General features: G+C 38.6%; 1 protein-coding gene across 2 annotated transcripts in view; it reads left to right on the forward strand.

Annotated features, from left to right (window-relative positions):
* The window catches only part of LPGAT1 (lysophosphatidylglycerol acyltransferase 1), a 104113-nt gene extending 88908 nt beyond the window's left edge, over window positions 1-15205 (forward strand). The window contains exons 8-10 of one of the 2 annotated variants that reach the window (XR_010922981.1): window positions 4424-4530; window positions 8304-8401; window positions 10444-10503. Coding sequence is in view for 1 of the 2 variants with exons in the window: in XM_067565006.1 (XP_067421107.1) it covers window positions 4424-4530; window positions 10444-10595 (259 nt within the window). In the remaining variant the exon portion in view is untranslated. Of the gene's footprint in view, window positions 1-4423; window positions 4531-8303; window positions 8402-10443 lie in introns of both variants that reach the window. The other variant, XM_067565006.1, reaches the window with a different exon arrangement.
* Window positions 15206-15760: the final 555 nt, after the last annotated feature.

Genomic DNA, 15760 nt, shown 5'->3' on the forward strand with positions numbered 1-15760 from the left:
ACTCACATCATGGGATGCAGATACACCCGGGTTGCATTTTGGGCTGTCCAAGTCCTTAACATGATTCAAGAAACCAGACGTTAGATGTTCCAGCTAACTGTAAAATGGAATTGTTATAATCAGAACAGCAGCAACAGCATACTGCAGCCTACTTTCTTGTCACGTTTTTATTTGTTGTGTAGACTGACTTCAATTACTCTCCCCTATAGCACCACAGAAGGATAATCTAGTAAGAGAGTTAGGCCTGGTTTACATTGACAAGTTACATGGACGTGAAAAAAACCACACTCTTGACCAACATAGCTATGCTGACAAAACTCCCAGTGTAGTCGCACTGTGTCAACAGAGGAGAGCTTCCATCAACAGATAATTTAGTTTGGAGAGGAGGCATTCTGACACACATCAAAAAACGTCTTCTGTCAGTGTAAGCTGCATCTGTGCTAAAGAGCTATGCCAGCATAGCTATGCTGTCTTAGTCTCTATAGTGTAAGCATAATCTTAGAGTGCTTCCTGTGACTCCCTCATAGAAAAGCTGTACATTTCTCTTTCCACTGGACTGTGTTAAACAATGAACAGATCAGATTAGGGCATATCCTGCAGAAGGTTGTCTATGTTGCCTTTGGTCACTAGTTAAGCAATGTTGCTGAGCTTGCAAAGAACTACTCAGACCAAGTTGATTTCAAGTGCAGCAGGTAAAATATTTACTAACCAAATAAAAATGTTTGGGTTACAACTTCCCAACTGTCCAGTTACACCCAAAATGTAGGTCTTCAGCACTTGAAACTAAAAGGGAATCGTCTTATACCATTCTGCCACTCTGGCAATCCTGTTATACAGCAGCAGAATTGCTAATGCTGCCACAGCTGCTGTTTGATTGATAATGGAAGCCATATTAGGTTTAAAATCTTTTTTTAAAAACTCTTGTGTTACAAAAAATATGTATTATCATGGAAACATTTAATATATAACTTCCATTTTTAATGCTTTTTACTTTTTCCATCTTTGTGATCTTAATGAAAATAGCCAAGCTGGTTTCACTTTTATGACAGTTTCTCATCTCACTTTCTGGTTCTCATATGCTAGCATAGTGTCATCTTAAATCATCTAAGAGGAGTCTTGAACTATACTATACAAATAAATTATTAATCTGAGGATCTCTGGGTATATTGCAAACATTAACCCTGCAATTACCGTGTTAAGGTCTGATGCTTGTTAAGTATTATCCCAATTTTGCACAGAGGCTAACGGTCTAATTTTCAGAAGTGCTGAGCACTCACTCCTCTGGTTGAAATCAAGAAATAGCAGGCTGTAACGTGACTTGCCCAAGGTCAAATACAGTCCCTGGCAGAACTGAGATTAGAACTTAGATTTCTTGACTCCCAGCCCTGTGCTTCAATTAGAAGACTGCTTCTGTACTGTGTATGCATACAGCACTTCTGAAATGCAGCCACCTCTGTTTTCTTTCTGATTTTTTAACACTATCTGAGTCTTTTCTCAATAGAACAGTATTCATAATTTTATCAGTGCATACAGTATTTCTTTTGAGCCTTCTATACCCAATGGTTAACAAACTGGTTGATATCAGATTTGCATTAATAGCAGTTGTGAAGAGAAAACCCATGCAGAATTATAGTGCAAGTTAAATAAGTGCTGGCTGATTCTTGACACTCAGTATTTTTTCTAAATATGTTGACTTTCGTTTATGCTATAATTACTTGGTAAAATTCATTTAATTAAATGCTAAAGAGAATTAAATGTTGCAGCTGGTAGATTCTAAAGCAAGTTGCTGGGATTGTACTGTACTTTATTTCCTGTCAGTGTAGATTTCAGTTCACTGGAGTTTTGGCACTCTGGGGAAGGAGGAAACCAAAGAAAGACTTCTATCAACCTAATATCTCTGAGACAGCAGATAGGAGTGTGTGTTTAGCAGTGTTTTTTTGTTTGGTTGGTTGGTTGGTTGGTTTTTTTTTAAGAGATTCTCACTAGTGTTGATATGAGTAAATATTGTAAGAGAGACTGTTACAGCTATTGGGAAAGGGGGAAGGAGGGATATGCTGCTACTAATGGTTTCTGTTTAGAATGTCTTAAATATGGAAATACAGCATCCAAAAAAAGTAGTCTTTGGAATAATGAGAGGAATGAAATGCAGTGGCAGTACATTCAGGGTCTGGAAAACTTCATGTTGGTTTTGTTACAATGAGGAGCTATTAATCAGGGAAAATTGGGAAGGGGGAGAGACATGAGTGACATAGCACAGGAACAAGAGAAAATGCAAGAATGAAAAAGGTCATTTTTAAAGAGCTGTTGCCTAGCATTTCATAATGCAGTTCGGACACCTCCCGGCCTTCTCTAGAGAGACTGTTGTTTAAAACATTACACAATCAGCTGTAGGTTGTTCTATTACCTCAAATCCTTTTCAGCATAATGAATTCCATGTTTAAATAGCAATGAAAAGTCCACTAAAGAGAATAAATGCATAGCACAGCGTGAGAAGGACAAATGAAAGGTGCAGCAGAAAACATAATCTATTACAAATTAATTTCCCTTTAGACTGCCTTTTTCAGGCCACATAGATACAGTTGTCTCTTGCGTTTACTTGGGAGGCCAAGGCGCACGCAGCAGTGTTACATAAGAGAAACCGAAAGGCACTTACGTTAGAGAGTCCACTAATGAGAGTCGAGAGCATTTATTTCCCTGACCTTTCCATTTTTTCCCCTGGGCTTGCTGAGGCTAAAACATGATCTCTGAGAAAAGCAAAGTGAGATAATGGGGTTGGTAATTGGTACAGTGAAAAGGGTGGCTTTTTTTATTTGCAAAATGTTTAATGAGCAAATTAGTTAGATAAGAGTCCAGTGTTATGGAGAAATATGCATTCACTATGCAGCTTCACTGCCCTTTAGGCCATAGTTTAAAAGTTAGTAATCCTCTTTATACATGGGGGAAGTGTTTCTAAGAAACACAGCCTTCATAGTAAGCCACCTCATTTTGACATGTTGACATAAGATTTGTTCTTTGGTCCCACATCTATAGCTAAAAGTTACTGGAACATCTAGAATCTAACTTAGGTATATTGACACAAGCACCAAAATTGGGAAGTCCAGCTGGAAAGCCTGTAACAAGGTTACAGAGATACTGTAATTGTCACTCCCTTAGAAAATGTAAAGAAAACTACTGATCTACTTTTCTTCGCAATGTGAAAATTCAGAAGAGAAGTAGTATACTTCCCCATGAGTAAACAGTGTAGACAATGTGAAAATAGTTTTAAAATTCAATTGATATTTCTGAATCTACTGCTGGTGGTGGCATTCTATCTTAAAACAGTTACATCATTTGTGGCCATTTGGGAAATCAGATTATATTGGCTTAAATACTGGTGTAACAGTCTGAAAAAAAAATTAAACTTTATTGCTTCATGTAGAATTATTGCATGTGGTATCCCATAATTATAAGAATCACAAGTTAAATTTATTGAACAGTTGTGCCACAAAGTTCTCTGATTTTTGCCCCCCAAAATTGTAAAAAAACAGTGATTTTTAAAAAGCTAGCCTACTATAATCTTAAAATTGTCCTCCATTTCCGGGTGCAGGGCTGGATATTCTAAAACCTATCAACATTCACAACTACCTAACCCTGCTCAGGTAAGCAGGATTTGGCTTATACCATAAAACAAAACAAATTGTTTTAATGGTATCATTAGGTAATATTTCATCTTGCCCTCCCCTCTATCCCTCCTCTCTTGCATGTGATATCATTTATAGAGAGCTCTTTATATAGCAAGCTTTTATTTATATTAATCATATTTAGCTCATCTTTTTGCTTGTTAAAATGTTATAACAATATTTCATTACACTTGTACACTGAAGATTTAGCATTTGTGTAATCTCCTTATAAATTCCAGACAGATAAAGCAGCTTCCTTTCTCAGGCATGAAGGGCTATTTGTTCTGAGACACAGAAGAGCTATTAATGCTAACTACATCCTTCACAAATCCTCAAACCCCAAAGAAATTACTTCCCAAAATGGGTAGAAGAATCTTCTCAGGGTGTGTGGGGTTGAAGTTTTATTGTTTTTTATCCAACAATTCTGTTGTCCATTAACTATTTTATAGGAAAAACAGGAATGAATACGACATTACATTTTTTTCATTTAACCCTTTGTATACTGCAGAGGTATCTGGGCTCTGTGCAGCCTCAATTATTTTCTGCAGTTGCTAGGTACTGGTGATTTCTATGTCCTTAGCATTCATTTGACTGGTGATCTGGAATAGTCCACTGATTTGAAGGTTAAGTATTATGGGTACTGTAGACAACTTGAACAGTTTTATTCTGTTCTCATGTATTTTTGGGGGGAAAATGAGGGCTTTTTTACATGTAAAATGATTTTAATAGATCCAGTGACTTTGTTCTGTTCTTTCTTTTGGTAGGATTTTTCCAATTAAAGATGTACCTGCAGAGCCTGAAGCCCTTACTGACTGGCTATATCAACGGTTCATTGAAAAAGAGGATCTCTTGTCACATTTTTACAAAACAGGTAGAATGTTGTCTCACGTTAGAAAATACTTAATAATGCTTTGTATTTCTACAATGCCTTTCATGAAACGAACTCAGAATGGTTTAAGAACATTTTATTGCTATTCATAATACCCTCATGAAACAGACATTTGTTATCCATGTTTATGTGTGGGGAAAGTATATGAAATAATGAATGGTATACAGAAGATCAGTCAGGAGCTTCTGTTCTCCCTGCCTTAAAGCACAAAAACAAAGGATTATTGAATGAAATTGAAAGGTGGCAAATGCAAAGCTGTTAAAGGGAAATTTCTTTTTCAAACGACACATATCTGGACCGTGGAACTTATTGCCACATGATGTCACCAAGAGTGAGAATTTAGCAAGATTCAAAGAGGGACTGGATACTTATATATATACACCAGAAATATTAAGCGTTAATGCTTGCAAGTATTAGAAGGGATATAAAACATCATGCTTCAAGGCTTAAAATTTTTACTAATGGGAGAAAGATGAGCCTTCCATGAGGGGCAAATTAAACCACATTTGTCCACTGTTGTACACCTTCCTCTGATGTGTCTGGTACTGGCTAGTGTCTGGAACATGATACTGGACTAGATGGGACATGAGTCTGATCCAGTATGGCATTTCCTATGTGCTTATTAAACAGAAGCACAAAGAGGTTGTGACTTGCCCAAGGATTTACAGCAAATCAGTAGCTTAGAACTCAGGAGTCTCAGTCCTGAACTCCAAGCACCAGACCCCAAGCCATCTCTCAATACATTGTAAATGCAACACAGTATACAATAAAGTATCCTAAATGGAAACCGATTACAGGGTTCTAAACAAATTAAGGGGCCCTGATATTACTGAAGGGACGCTGGCACGTCTCACATTTTATAACTGCTTTATAACAACTTTATAACTTGAAATAAGGCTGGGAAAACATTTCATCAAGGTTTTTATCCTTTTCCATTTGACAAATTTGAAGTTTACCAGCTATCCTGTAACAGCCATGTGTTTTTTGTCCCGTATGAAGAAAAGATAAATTCATCATGAGAAGAAAAAAAAAGTTTTGCTAGTTTTTGTTTTGGGGAGGAAGGGGGCTTTTTCGTTTTTCCTTTACAAAATTGGATGAGTGAAAAGCATTGAGTTTCAGTTAGAACAGTGTTTCTCAACCATTTAAGTAGCAAGCACCCCCTAACTTCTGAAAACTTCAGTAAGTACCCCAACACTCAATTTTCCATGGGATTTTATATTTACAGACTAACGTGAGCCATGTGTTGCAAGAAGGGCTGAGTATGTAAGGCCGTGATATGACAGATGTCAGCTCTAGTGTGGGTAGGGTTACCACCTTTACACCAGAGGTGATGTTGGCCAAAGCTAGGAGGCTTTCAGCGACATGCCAATGCTAGGGAATATATAAAGCGCTGTGCCAAATTTTTTGCAATAGATTTAAGAGGAGGAAGGGGTGAGAGAGACAGGGAAGGAGGATGAGAGAGAGAGAGAGACAGGAAAAGAGGGTAACTAGTGAAATCTGGGGCTGTCATAGTTGTCAATTTCACTGCTCAGCTAGAGCCACCTGGGCAAGTTGCAGGCGGCTGTCGCCTAGTCGCCAGCCCAGGAGGTGGGCGACTGCCATCCAATCCGAGCTGGGGCAGCGGAGGCTTCCTCACCAGCTGGAACCCAGGGATGTGGGCAGGTGGTGCTGCCCATCTTCAAGCCGGGGTGCGGGAGGCTGTCCCTCGGCTCGGATGGGGTGCAGGTAGCTGCCACCCAGCTGAGAGCCCAACTCGCAAAACACAGGAGGCTGCCACCGGGCTCCCACCTGGGAGCTGGGACCCAGCAGGAAGCGGGGGGCTGCTGCCCTCCTCCCACAAAAGCTGACAGCTGCTGCCTGCCTCCCAGCTGGGACCAGGTGGAAAGCAGGTGGCTGCAGCCTGGCTTCCCGAGACTGTAGCGACTGCTGCCTGTCTCCCAGCTGGGACCGGGTTGGAAGCGGGCTGCTGCTGTGTGGCTTCTCCAGAAGTCAGCAGCTGCCACCCACCTCCCCTTCACTCTATTTTTCCCTGGGTACCCGCTGCCTGTGTCTCGCGCAACCCCAGGGGTACGTGTACCACAGGTTGAGAAACTGTGATTTAGATATTTAATGTAGGAAAGGAAATTTATCAGATGGTGAAGTTACCTGATTAGAATGATTGGGTTCGAAATACCAAAAATTATTAGCCTTTTTATAGGAAAATAAGATTCTTTTGTTAAATTTCTTATGCAGTTGCCTAAAACACTCATCCAGTTAGCCCACTCAGTTAAGTTCAGCATTCCAGAGTCTCTTTATGGTTTAAAAAAAAAATTGGATTATTCATTGTTAATACTAATGGAGGATCATTTTCATAAAACTTTAGAGTATTTTATAATTATTGGTAAATATTGTGGGTGCTTGAAATATTAATAAAATCCCATAAAATCCTACTATAGTATGTCAAGTGCACCTCACTTTGAGAAGAATATCTAGTCTTTTGCCTTATCAAACTCATCAAAAAACTCGTACACAATGGGTCTTTATATCCAAAAACATCTTTCTTGTGTCTGTGATGTGTTGCATGTGGGCAGACACTGCACTCTTACGTGTGGGTAAAGCACATTACAAAATGCTGTGCAGACAGCCTAAGGCCCCAGTTTTGCAGTTAGTGGGAGTGAGTCTCTCAGCCCAGGTCAACAGACTGAAGCTAGCGGGGCTTGCACTAGCACTCTGAAGCACTGTCAATACAGCTGTTTTTAAAGTTGTGGTGGTGAAAAACCTCAGTGATTTGACTAGCTGATAAGAATTCCAAGCAGCAAAATTAAAACCTTTTAATTCCTTGCTCAAAAACTATTAGTCTTCTAAGTACATTCACATATGTAAACATTTTTCTAAAGAACATTTTATTCACAAGACATGACAAAGCAGGGTTATAGCTTATTAATGTATACTTAATGTATTGGCAATGCAAGTAGACATAAATTAATAAACCCTGGAGCAGGCCCTTAACATGTGTAAATTAGCTTACTTAAGCTTTGACAGGTACACAAGTGAAGGATTTGCTCCCATAATTTTACCCCATGATGCCTTATTGCAGAAGAGCTGCTCTCAATTCAGCGACAATACTGCCAGTAAGTCCTGAGGCCAAGTGTGAGGGAACTTCAGAGCTTCACTTGAAGCACTTGCTTTTTTTTGTTTTACTGTCACATTATATGTCATTGCGTGTGCTGCAATAACTAAGGTAATTTAATCACTTTCATGTTCTTTATAAACACTATTTTAGTGATTCGTGTTTCAGCTTGTGAAGTTTTTCCCAGACTGAATTTTGGCATGCAATAATTTACCCAGAGGCAAGTTACTGTAGAGTATTAAAAACATATTAGCCCAGTGAATTAAGTGTTTACTTTAAAAATTACAGTTTCGGGTTTGCTTGGAATTCTGTTTTTAATTGTAATACTATAATTCAAACTGTTTTAAAGTTAAAAAAAATTGAAAAGCTGTCTATGATATTTTTTGGAGGAATCTGTTCTCTATTAGCATGTTTTTATTTGGAGAGAGTGGGGGGGGGGGGAAATTAATCTTAAAATAATCAGAAGCACACACTTTTTTGTAAAACTTTCCTTTTTGCTGACTCGATATCAAGCGCTCTCCAAAAATTAGACTGGGGAAACTTTAAAAAGAAAGAAAGAAAGAGAGAGAAAACCTACCTGAAAAAGCTTTGTCTTCCATGAAACTGTCCTAGCTTCTCATAGAAACATTGTTTCATTTATTTCCAGACTTATAAAAACACACTTAACAACATGCCTTGGTCCATGTACAGCAGCCTTTACAAAGCCTACTCAGAGGTGGTTAATGGGAAGCTTTTTTCTAGCAGGTATAACTACTAGCATCCATTTCTGCAGAATCTAACCAAACCTATTAGAAAAAGAACATACCTGATGCTGCAGTTGCCGGGTGGTGTGTGAGCAATTGTTGCTCTTACACTTTTGGGCCTGTAGGAAGCGTCTCACTCACTGCTTCAGTTCAACAGGAAATAAAAGGGTAGAGCAGCTGCTGGAGCCCCACTAAATCTTTTGTGTTCATGGATCCTCCAGACTTCCCCTACCATAGGCCAGGATTGTTCCCTCCTTGTCCCCAGCTGTGTCCCCAAGAGTATGTCTGCTCTGTCACCCTTGCAGTTGCCTTCTTCCTAGCTCCATTGGTTCTCTCCAGGTAGGGAAATAGAATATACCCAGTTACGTCTCCTCACCCTGGAAGAGGTCAAATATCCCAACTTGGCTTGTGGCCTGTTCCCAACCAAGAGAGGGGAAAAACAGAGCTTTATGCTCCTTCCTGGGGACTGCAAAATTGGCACTATAAGTGAATGAGCTGGGAGGAGAAGTATGCTACATCATCAGAGGAAGATGTGAAGCTTACCTGGGGAATAGATATTAAGGTGGTTACTACAATCATGAAGACAGGGACAGTGGCTGAGGAAGCTGCTGCAGTTTTGAAGAGATGCTGCTGAGAGCTGGGGTGGGAGAGAGAATTGATTATTTGGGTGGAGATGGATAAGAATGAGTGAGTGTAGTCGTGACTAAATAGATCAATGTGCAAAGGCTGAATTGGGTGTGTGTAACCAAGTCTGAGTTGTTGGTGAATGAATGGGGTGGAGAGAGAGTCTTTTGAAAGAGAGGCTGTCTCTAGGCTGGTGGGAGGTAATTTGTCAAAATGTATGTATGTGAAATAGTGTGTGCGTAGAAAGGGAGAAGCCTGTCTATACTAAGCTTTTTCTTAAACATTTCCACTGGTGCAGTTCCACCAGAGATTACACTGCTTCTTCCATATTTGTTAATTCACTGCCACGTATAAACTCGCTGCTATGTCCAAATCTGTGGTGTTTGTAAAATCCAATGAGAAAAGGCAAATTTGCACTGATACCATTTTCCTCTTGCATCCATCCACTTCTTTCAGTGGAAGGCTTTAGGCATGTGGGAATGATGTTTAGGGGGTTCTGAGGTAGGCCACAGTCTGCTGCAGGGTTTCTAGGATTGCTGGGTTATAGATTGGTGTGGGGGGTGTCTGGGGTAGGTGGACAGGTGCTTTTGGAAGAGCTAGAGGTCTGGGTAGGATCTCGCTGTGAGGCATGGGTGCTTGGGTGTCTCTGGGTGTCTGGTTGGAAGAACTTGAGAATAGTACTGAGGCCTCTCATCTTCTGCCCCTGCCAGTCAGCCAGCCACCTGCTGCTGCTGCTCCTCTGTCCCTACTCAGATCCAGCATTGGGAGTAGCCAGAGGAAAGACCAGCAAGCTGCTTGCTGATCTGAATGCGGGCTCCATAGCAGCCTCTAGTGGACACAGGTAGATCTGCAGCTCTTGCTTACTGCACAAGCCCAACTCAGTGAATGAGATTCTGGCTGAGAGGGGGGCAGTTGCCAAATGCATGATCGTCATGTGAGATGCATGACACTTGGCAGCCACACAGTCTGGGGAACACTCCCACTGAGTGACAGTTCGACAGTTTAGTGGGAATATAAACTTTCTGTGATTATACCTGAGTGGTCCTCTTTCTTATTTCTCCGATCTCTAAATAAAAGGCACATTTTTAAAACGAAGGCTGAATTCAAAAACTTAAAAGATGTGTTTGATAGTGATCAGATTGGGAGGGCAAATGCATGTTGGGCTACCTAATTGTATTTGGTTTTAGCAGTGTGGAAGGAACACTAATTTAACATTTTCCCCCCCTCCCTTCTGTAACAACAAAGTGTACTGTAGGAAATAATTATGTTCTGAAAAATTACCACCCTAAGGAAGACAACCAGTTGATTCCTTGTAACCACCACCACTGTCAGCATAGGCAATGTTGCTAAAGAATAGTGCACTCAGAAACTATAGCTCCTATTGCAGAAGGATTAACAACACTATTTCTTTTCTTCTAGGAGCATTTCCTCCTCTGCAGGGTCAAGCAAAGGCTATTTCCCGAGAGATGACCCTCAACAACTCGTGGTTAGTTGTCATACAGTCCCTTGCATTTTTGTCAGGCGGTATGTGGTACTGCATCCTTCAGTATTTTTATCATTGCCTATTTTAGAAGTTGAAAGGGACCTGAGGACACATCGAGAAGCCAGGCTCTTGCAAATCTGCATCATGTTTATATGTGCAAATGTGAATATACAAGAGTAAAGGAAAATGCTGGATGGATTTTTACCCTTCTTAGGGGAGATTTTAAACTCCACTAAAAGTGAGGATCAGTAGTATCGTGAGCTGATGACGTATTTTAGGAACTGTCCATATTTTTAAAAGGTGTATACCCCCCCACACTCTTAAGCAAATTCAGCATTTGGACAAGAGGTGCAATTGTACAACCATCGTAGAAGAAAGTCGGCAACAAGAAAGCTCTAACAGCACAGATATTTCTCGGTATTTCTCGGCATTATAGGTAAAGCTCAGAAAATTCAACAACTTTGTTTCTCCAGTAGTCTGTACTACAAGTTGTGTGGTAGAGGTCCTTCATTTGCATAAATTCTAGTTTTTCTGCTGGGATCGGTTAAAGATATTCTGCAGAGGTGGTTACGGCATCTTAACTGCTCCCCTATCAGCCATTGGTGTATTAGACACACCATCCAAGTGAGATCCAGTGTTTCTTGGGAGAAAACAGTGCTTAGAAAGGCATTTCAATATCCTAATGTGTTGTGCACCTGATAAATCAGCCCGTCCCTGCCCTGGTTTTACCACTGAACATCTGATTTTCATGTTGTATTCCTTCTTGTGAGGGAACTTTAAAAAGTCACATCACTTGATTTCGTTTTGTGTTTAGAATGTGTTCCATAAATTGATGATTGTCTTTTTGCAAAATGCACTTTTAAAGATGAAAATACAGTGAAGGAAAGGTATATAGCTTAAGGAAAAATGCAAGCTTTATCTATAGCAACTTGGAATCTTAAGAGGCATCAACTGTTCCTGATGCTCTTCAGCGCCCTACTGTGTTGGATACCAAACTCTAGCCAATGTGATAATTTTATACATTAGAGACCTTTTGTTCCATTTGATACAACAGCATTAAATACATTTGTGGCAGGATTTAAATAAATCAATGCAAAATCATCTCAACGTTTTGATTAGGAAGAATATTAGGTGGCTTGTGTCTTTAAAAAAATCAGTGTAATTGCTCACTTAAAGCTATAGGAAGATGTTCAACTTACTGTGTTTTATTTATTTTATTTTTTTTAAAGTAGAATACTCCAAACAATTGTACAGAAGGCATTGTTAATCCTGCCACCATGCTGAAAGTGTCAGTCTCACTAGAAGGAGAATTAAGAGGCAGACTGGAACAAAACAGATTTTCAGAGGTCTGGCTAGCAAATCTTTTGACGGGTTTAGTTGGCATCATGTTCATGTGATTACACAGATATACAGAAGAACCATTCCTAGAATACCATTACTCTTTATAAGTACAGACCATGTAGTCAGAACTTGTGTTACTATGATGTGTTATCTTTCATGGATTGTAACTTTACTGAGAGCAAAGTAAGCCAACAGTACTTGTCTATGTTGAGTTAGCTGTATAGATTCCCTGTTTTTCCTTAAGCTCACAAGAATGAGTTTTGATAAGTAGTGTACAGAATAAAAATATAAAACATAACTTCATATTTTTCCTTTTGCTCGAGGGGAAAGCAGACCAAAAAAGGGAAAGATGTGAATTTTTCCTGGTTTAGTGGGGAAAAAGTGACGTAGTTAAATATGCCAAAAAATGCAGTGACTTCATCATAAGTTAACTCAGTGTGGCTGATAAGATGATGCATTATAGAAAATCAACTGAAATACCTCATTGACTGTTATACCACTACAGGTGAAATGCAAAAGACAGTGTTAATACTTAGTTTAGTGTTCATCATAAGCTGCAGTTTTCAAACCCAACTTTCTGATAACTAACACCCACACACCCCCTACACACCGAGCTCAATTGCAGTGTAAGAATAAAATCAATCTAAAGGGAGGCCAATTGGGGACATGAGAATTTTCCTTTACGCTTCAATGAATACGTGTTAAACTACAACTGAAGTAAGTGATGTATTTCATCTGCCATATTGCAGGAGGGTATTGGGGAAGTTCAGTGCCAACCATCATAAATGTGGCTGTGAATACCAGCCCAGGGCTGAACGAGAGCACGCTGAACTCCAGAAATGATCTGATGAATGCAAGTGGCGGGCTGTTTTTATTTCTGTCTTATTAACATATGGTGTAGTTGGAATTATTTTGTTGATACTCCCATTCCAACAATTTATTTTGTTTTTAATTGGGAAGGAAGGGGTTGATATAAAAAGGGAAGTTTGCGTCTAAGCAAGTTGCACAACAGTAGCATGCATCTGACTACTGTTCATGATAAACCTACTACTGCATGCAAGAATATATTGCTTTTCTAATGCAGTATGTTGTTTTTAGTGGCCTAGCGTGACACACTAAGTACTCACATGCTGCCTAATGAAATAGTGGGGGTGAGCGATACTGTGCCAAGATGGGCATATGATTTATCTAGTCCCTTCGGTTATTTTTCAACCTGTTCCCTTTTTTTTTAATATTGCGTAATATTTTTGTTTTAAAGCACTGATTGTAGTTTCAATGGGGAGATTAAGTCACATTAATTTGGTTCTCTCCTACCTGCACTGGAAGATGTGAAGAGAGTTTGTCGTGTCTCGGGATGGTTGAATTAGGTGACATTGGAAAGACACTGCTGTTAGGAATTCTGAGTAGAAGTACCATCCCCTCATTGACTTAGATGCTAGTTTATGAGGGAGAATAAACCAGAGGGATAAAAGGATTTTTTATTAAGGGAAAAACATATACAATATAAGTAATATATAGGAAATATGATAATTAAGTACCATGCTGGTTTAGACTGAAGATTAGCAAGCTATCTTGTAAAATACGCAACTCCTTTGAGTGACAGTTCAGTTACCTTTGCCGTCACCTGGTTAGTGACCATAGTTGTAGTGGACACTTTGCTGCAAGCCACCTAAGGGTTTCCTGTTCAGAACAGTTCTCTGGAGGGAAAAATGCATCTAGTAGAATATTATTTTAATTAATTTAATGATAAAAGTGACCAAGTTGCTGTATAATTACTACAACTTTGAATTGGTGATGTAAGGAGCAATATTGTGGAGGAATATATAAAACAATGCAAGGTGAAAAGATCCGCAGGAAATTTAATTATTCAGATTGTAGACCTGTTAATTTCTCTAGAACATCAGGGAGAACTAAAGAATTTTTTAAAATTGCAAATAAAGTTGGATCCATGTTTTAGATCATACATCTTTTAAAACTGTTCACAAACTGGTCATTAAACAATAGAAGCCTTAGTAGTTTAGAGCTGCTGCTTTTTGGATCCTATAAAATGATGAATACTAACACCATTCACAAATTATGGAACTGCTGTTGTTTTTTCCCTTTTGTGACAATCCTTTCCTTACAGATCCTCTTGAAACTTACAAACTGTTCTACCAACTATTTCAGTCATGATTTGTCTTGAAAGAGGGGTCAAGTTGCTTTAGTCATATTTAAAAAGCCATGCTTTTATTTGCATTGCTCAGTAGAAAAAAATTGATCTTTCTCTTCTAGAAGTCATCAGACATAAGGTGCAACTTACTGCATTTAAAATGTAACTACCATTATGGTGGTGGTATTCATTATTCACTCCAGTTTCACAAAAAGATGAAGCTATCCCTCAGTTGCCACAATTGCTGTGAACCTTTGCATCTGTTTGTAGAAAACAATAAAAATACCAAATACTGTGTGTGGCAGGAACTAGTCTGGTCCACTTTACCTTGGGTAAAATTTACACTGGGACCAAGGCTACTTAAATCTGGGATTTCCAAATTGCAAAGCTATTTGGAGGTTGGGTTTTGGGGGTATTTTTGGTAGTTGGCCTGAACTATTTTGTGCCAATCTAACAAAATCAGATGGAATAAAGTAACTGTACAACTGAAGGTACTGTAATGTTTGGAAATAATGGAGCCATATGAAAGGAATAATGTGGTATTTTGCAAAATTGCATATTTGTAAATTTTTACATTAAATTGTTTTTAAAACAATTAGAAGAGCAAAATTAAAAAAGAAAAACCACCTGTACTCAAGTTGTGAGGTCTGCATACATTCTGAACATTTTTAATTGTTTTATTTTTATTGTGTAAAACTGTAGGCAGCTACATGGCTGTGATACAGAGAAAAATCTTTAAAAGTAAGGAGTCTATGCATTTTACAGTTAAACTTTTTATTTTACCTTTGGGTAATAAAACAATTATATATTGAACAGCTATTGTGTTAAAGTGAGTTAATTTCCTTTAAACTTATTACAAAATGGTGTTTGTTTTGTACAATGAATTTTCGTTTTCTTGATGCCATATTGTTAACTTTAGTCTCTCTGAATTGTCCCCTCTCCGTCTTATGTATCTGTGTTTTGTTGTGTTTGGTCAGAATGAATGCAAAAACTTGTAATTAGTTACTATAAGTGATTTTGCAAAGGGCTGGTCACACTCAGATTTATTTTACTTATTTCTTCCTTGGATATTTTTATCAAATCCTTTCAACAACCAAGACATTTCTCAGAAATGTAAATACAGATATCAAAAGAGATTTCTCTTTACAGAGACTGATAGGTAATTTTTTTGTTTGTGTGATTAAAATAAAGTTGATTTTTCAAGATTCCATGTGCTTCTAATCCTTAATAGTTGATATGATATTTTTGTTTTGATGTGGGAGGGCAAGGTTGTATTAAATGTCAACTGTGTTTACCATGAAACATCCAATAGCAAAATTAATTTTCTGCTTGCAGTGCAGCTTGGGTTTTAGTTAGTGCATATATAAGTTATTACTACATTTCAATATTAATTTTAAATGATAGATAGTTGCTATTTGTGGAGACTTGTCATTTTATGTCAGAAGCTGTTTTTGAACTAACAAAAGAAATGGGTGGGGAGAAGAAGAGCAACTTCAAGTCCTTTCTCCAGCAAAACTTTCATTACATTCATTGGAAGCTTTACTAGAGTAAGACTGCAGAATTTGGCCCAAAGATTCTAGAGCCAGGTCATGCATTCTTTCTGCATCTAAAATCCTCCTTGGACTTGATGGAAATTTAGGGTATGTAAAGAATACAGAATCTGGGCCCTAACTAAGACATGGGCTGCCTTCAATCTAGAAAGATGGGAATTAAAATTTTTTCTAGGAAGAGTGTTGCCATTTTATATATTTCTGATGTGTGAA

The sequence above is a fragment of the Emydura macquarii genome, unplaced genomic scaffold (assembly GCF_026122565.2).
Source record: "Emydura macquarii macquarii isolate MOO-44397 ecotype Brisbane River unplaced genomic scaffold, CSIRO-AGI_Emac_v2 contig_2676, whole genome shotgun sequence".
NCBI classification, from domain to species: Eukaryota; Metazoa; Chordata; order Testudines; family Chelidae; genus Emydura; species Emydura macquarii.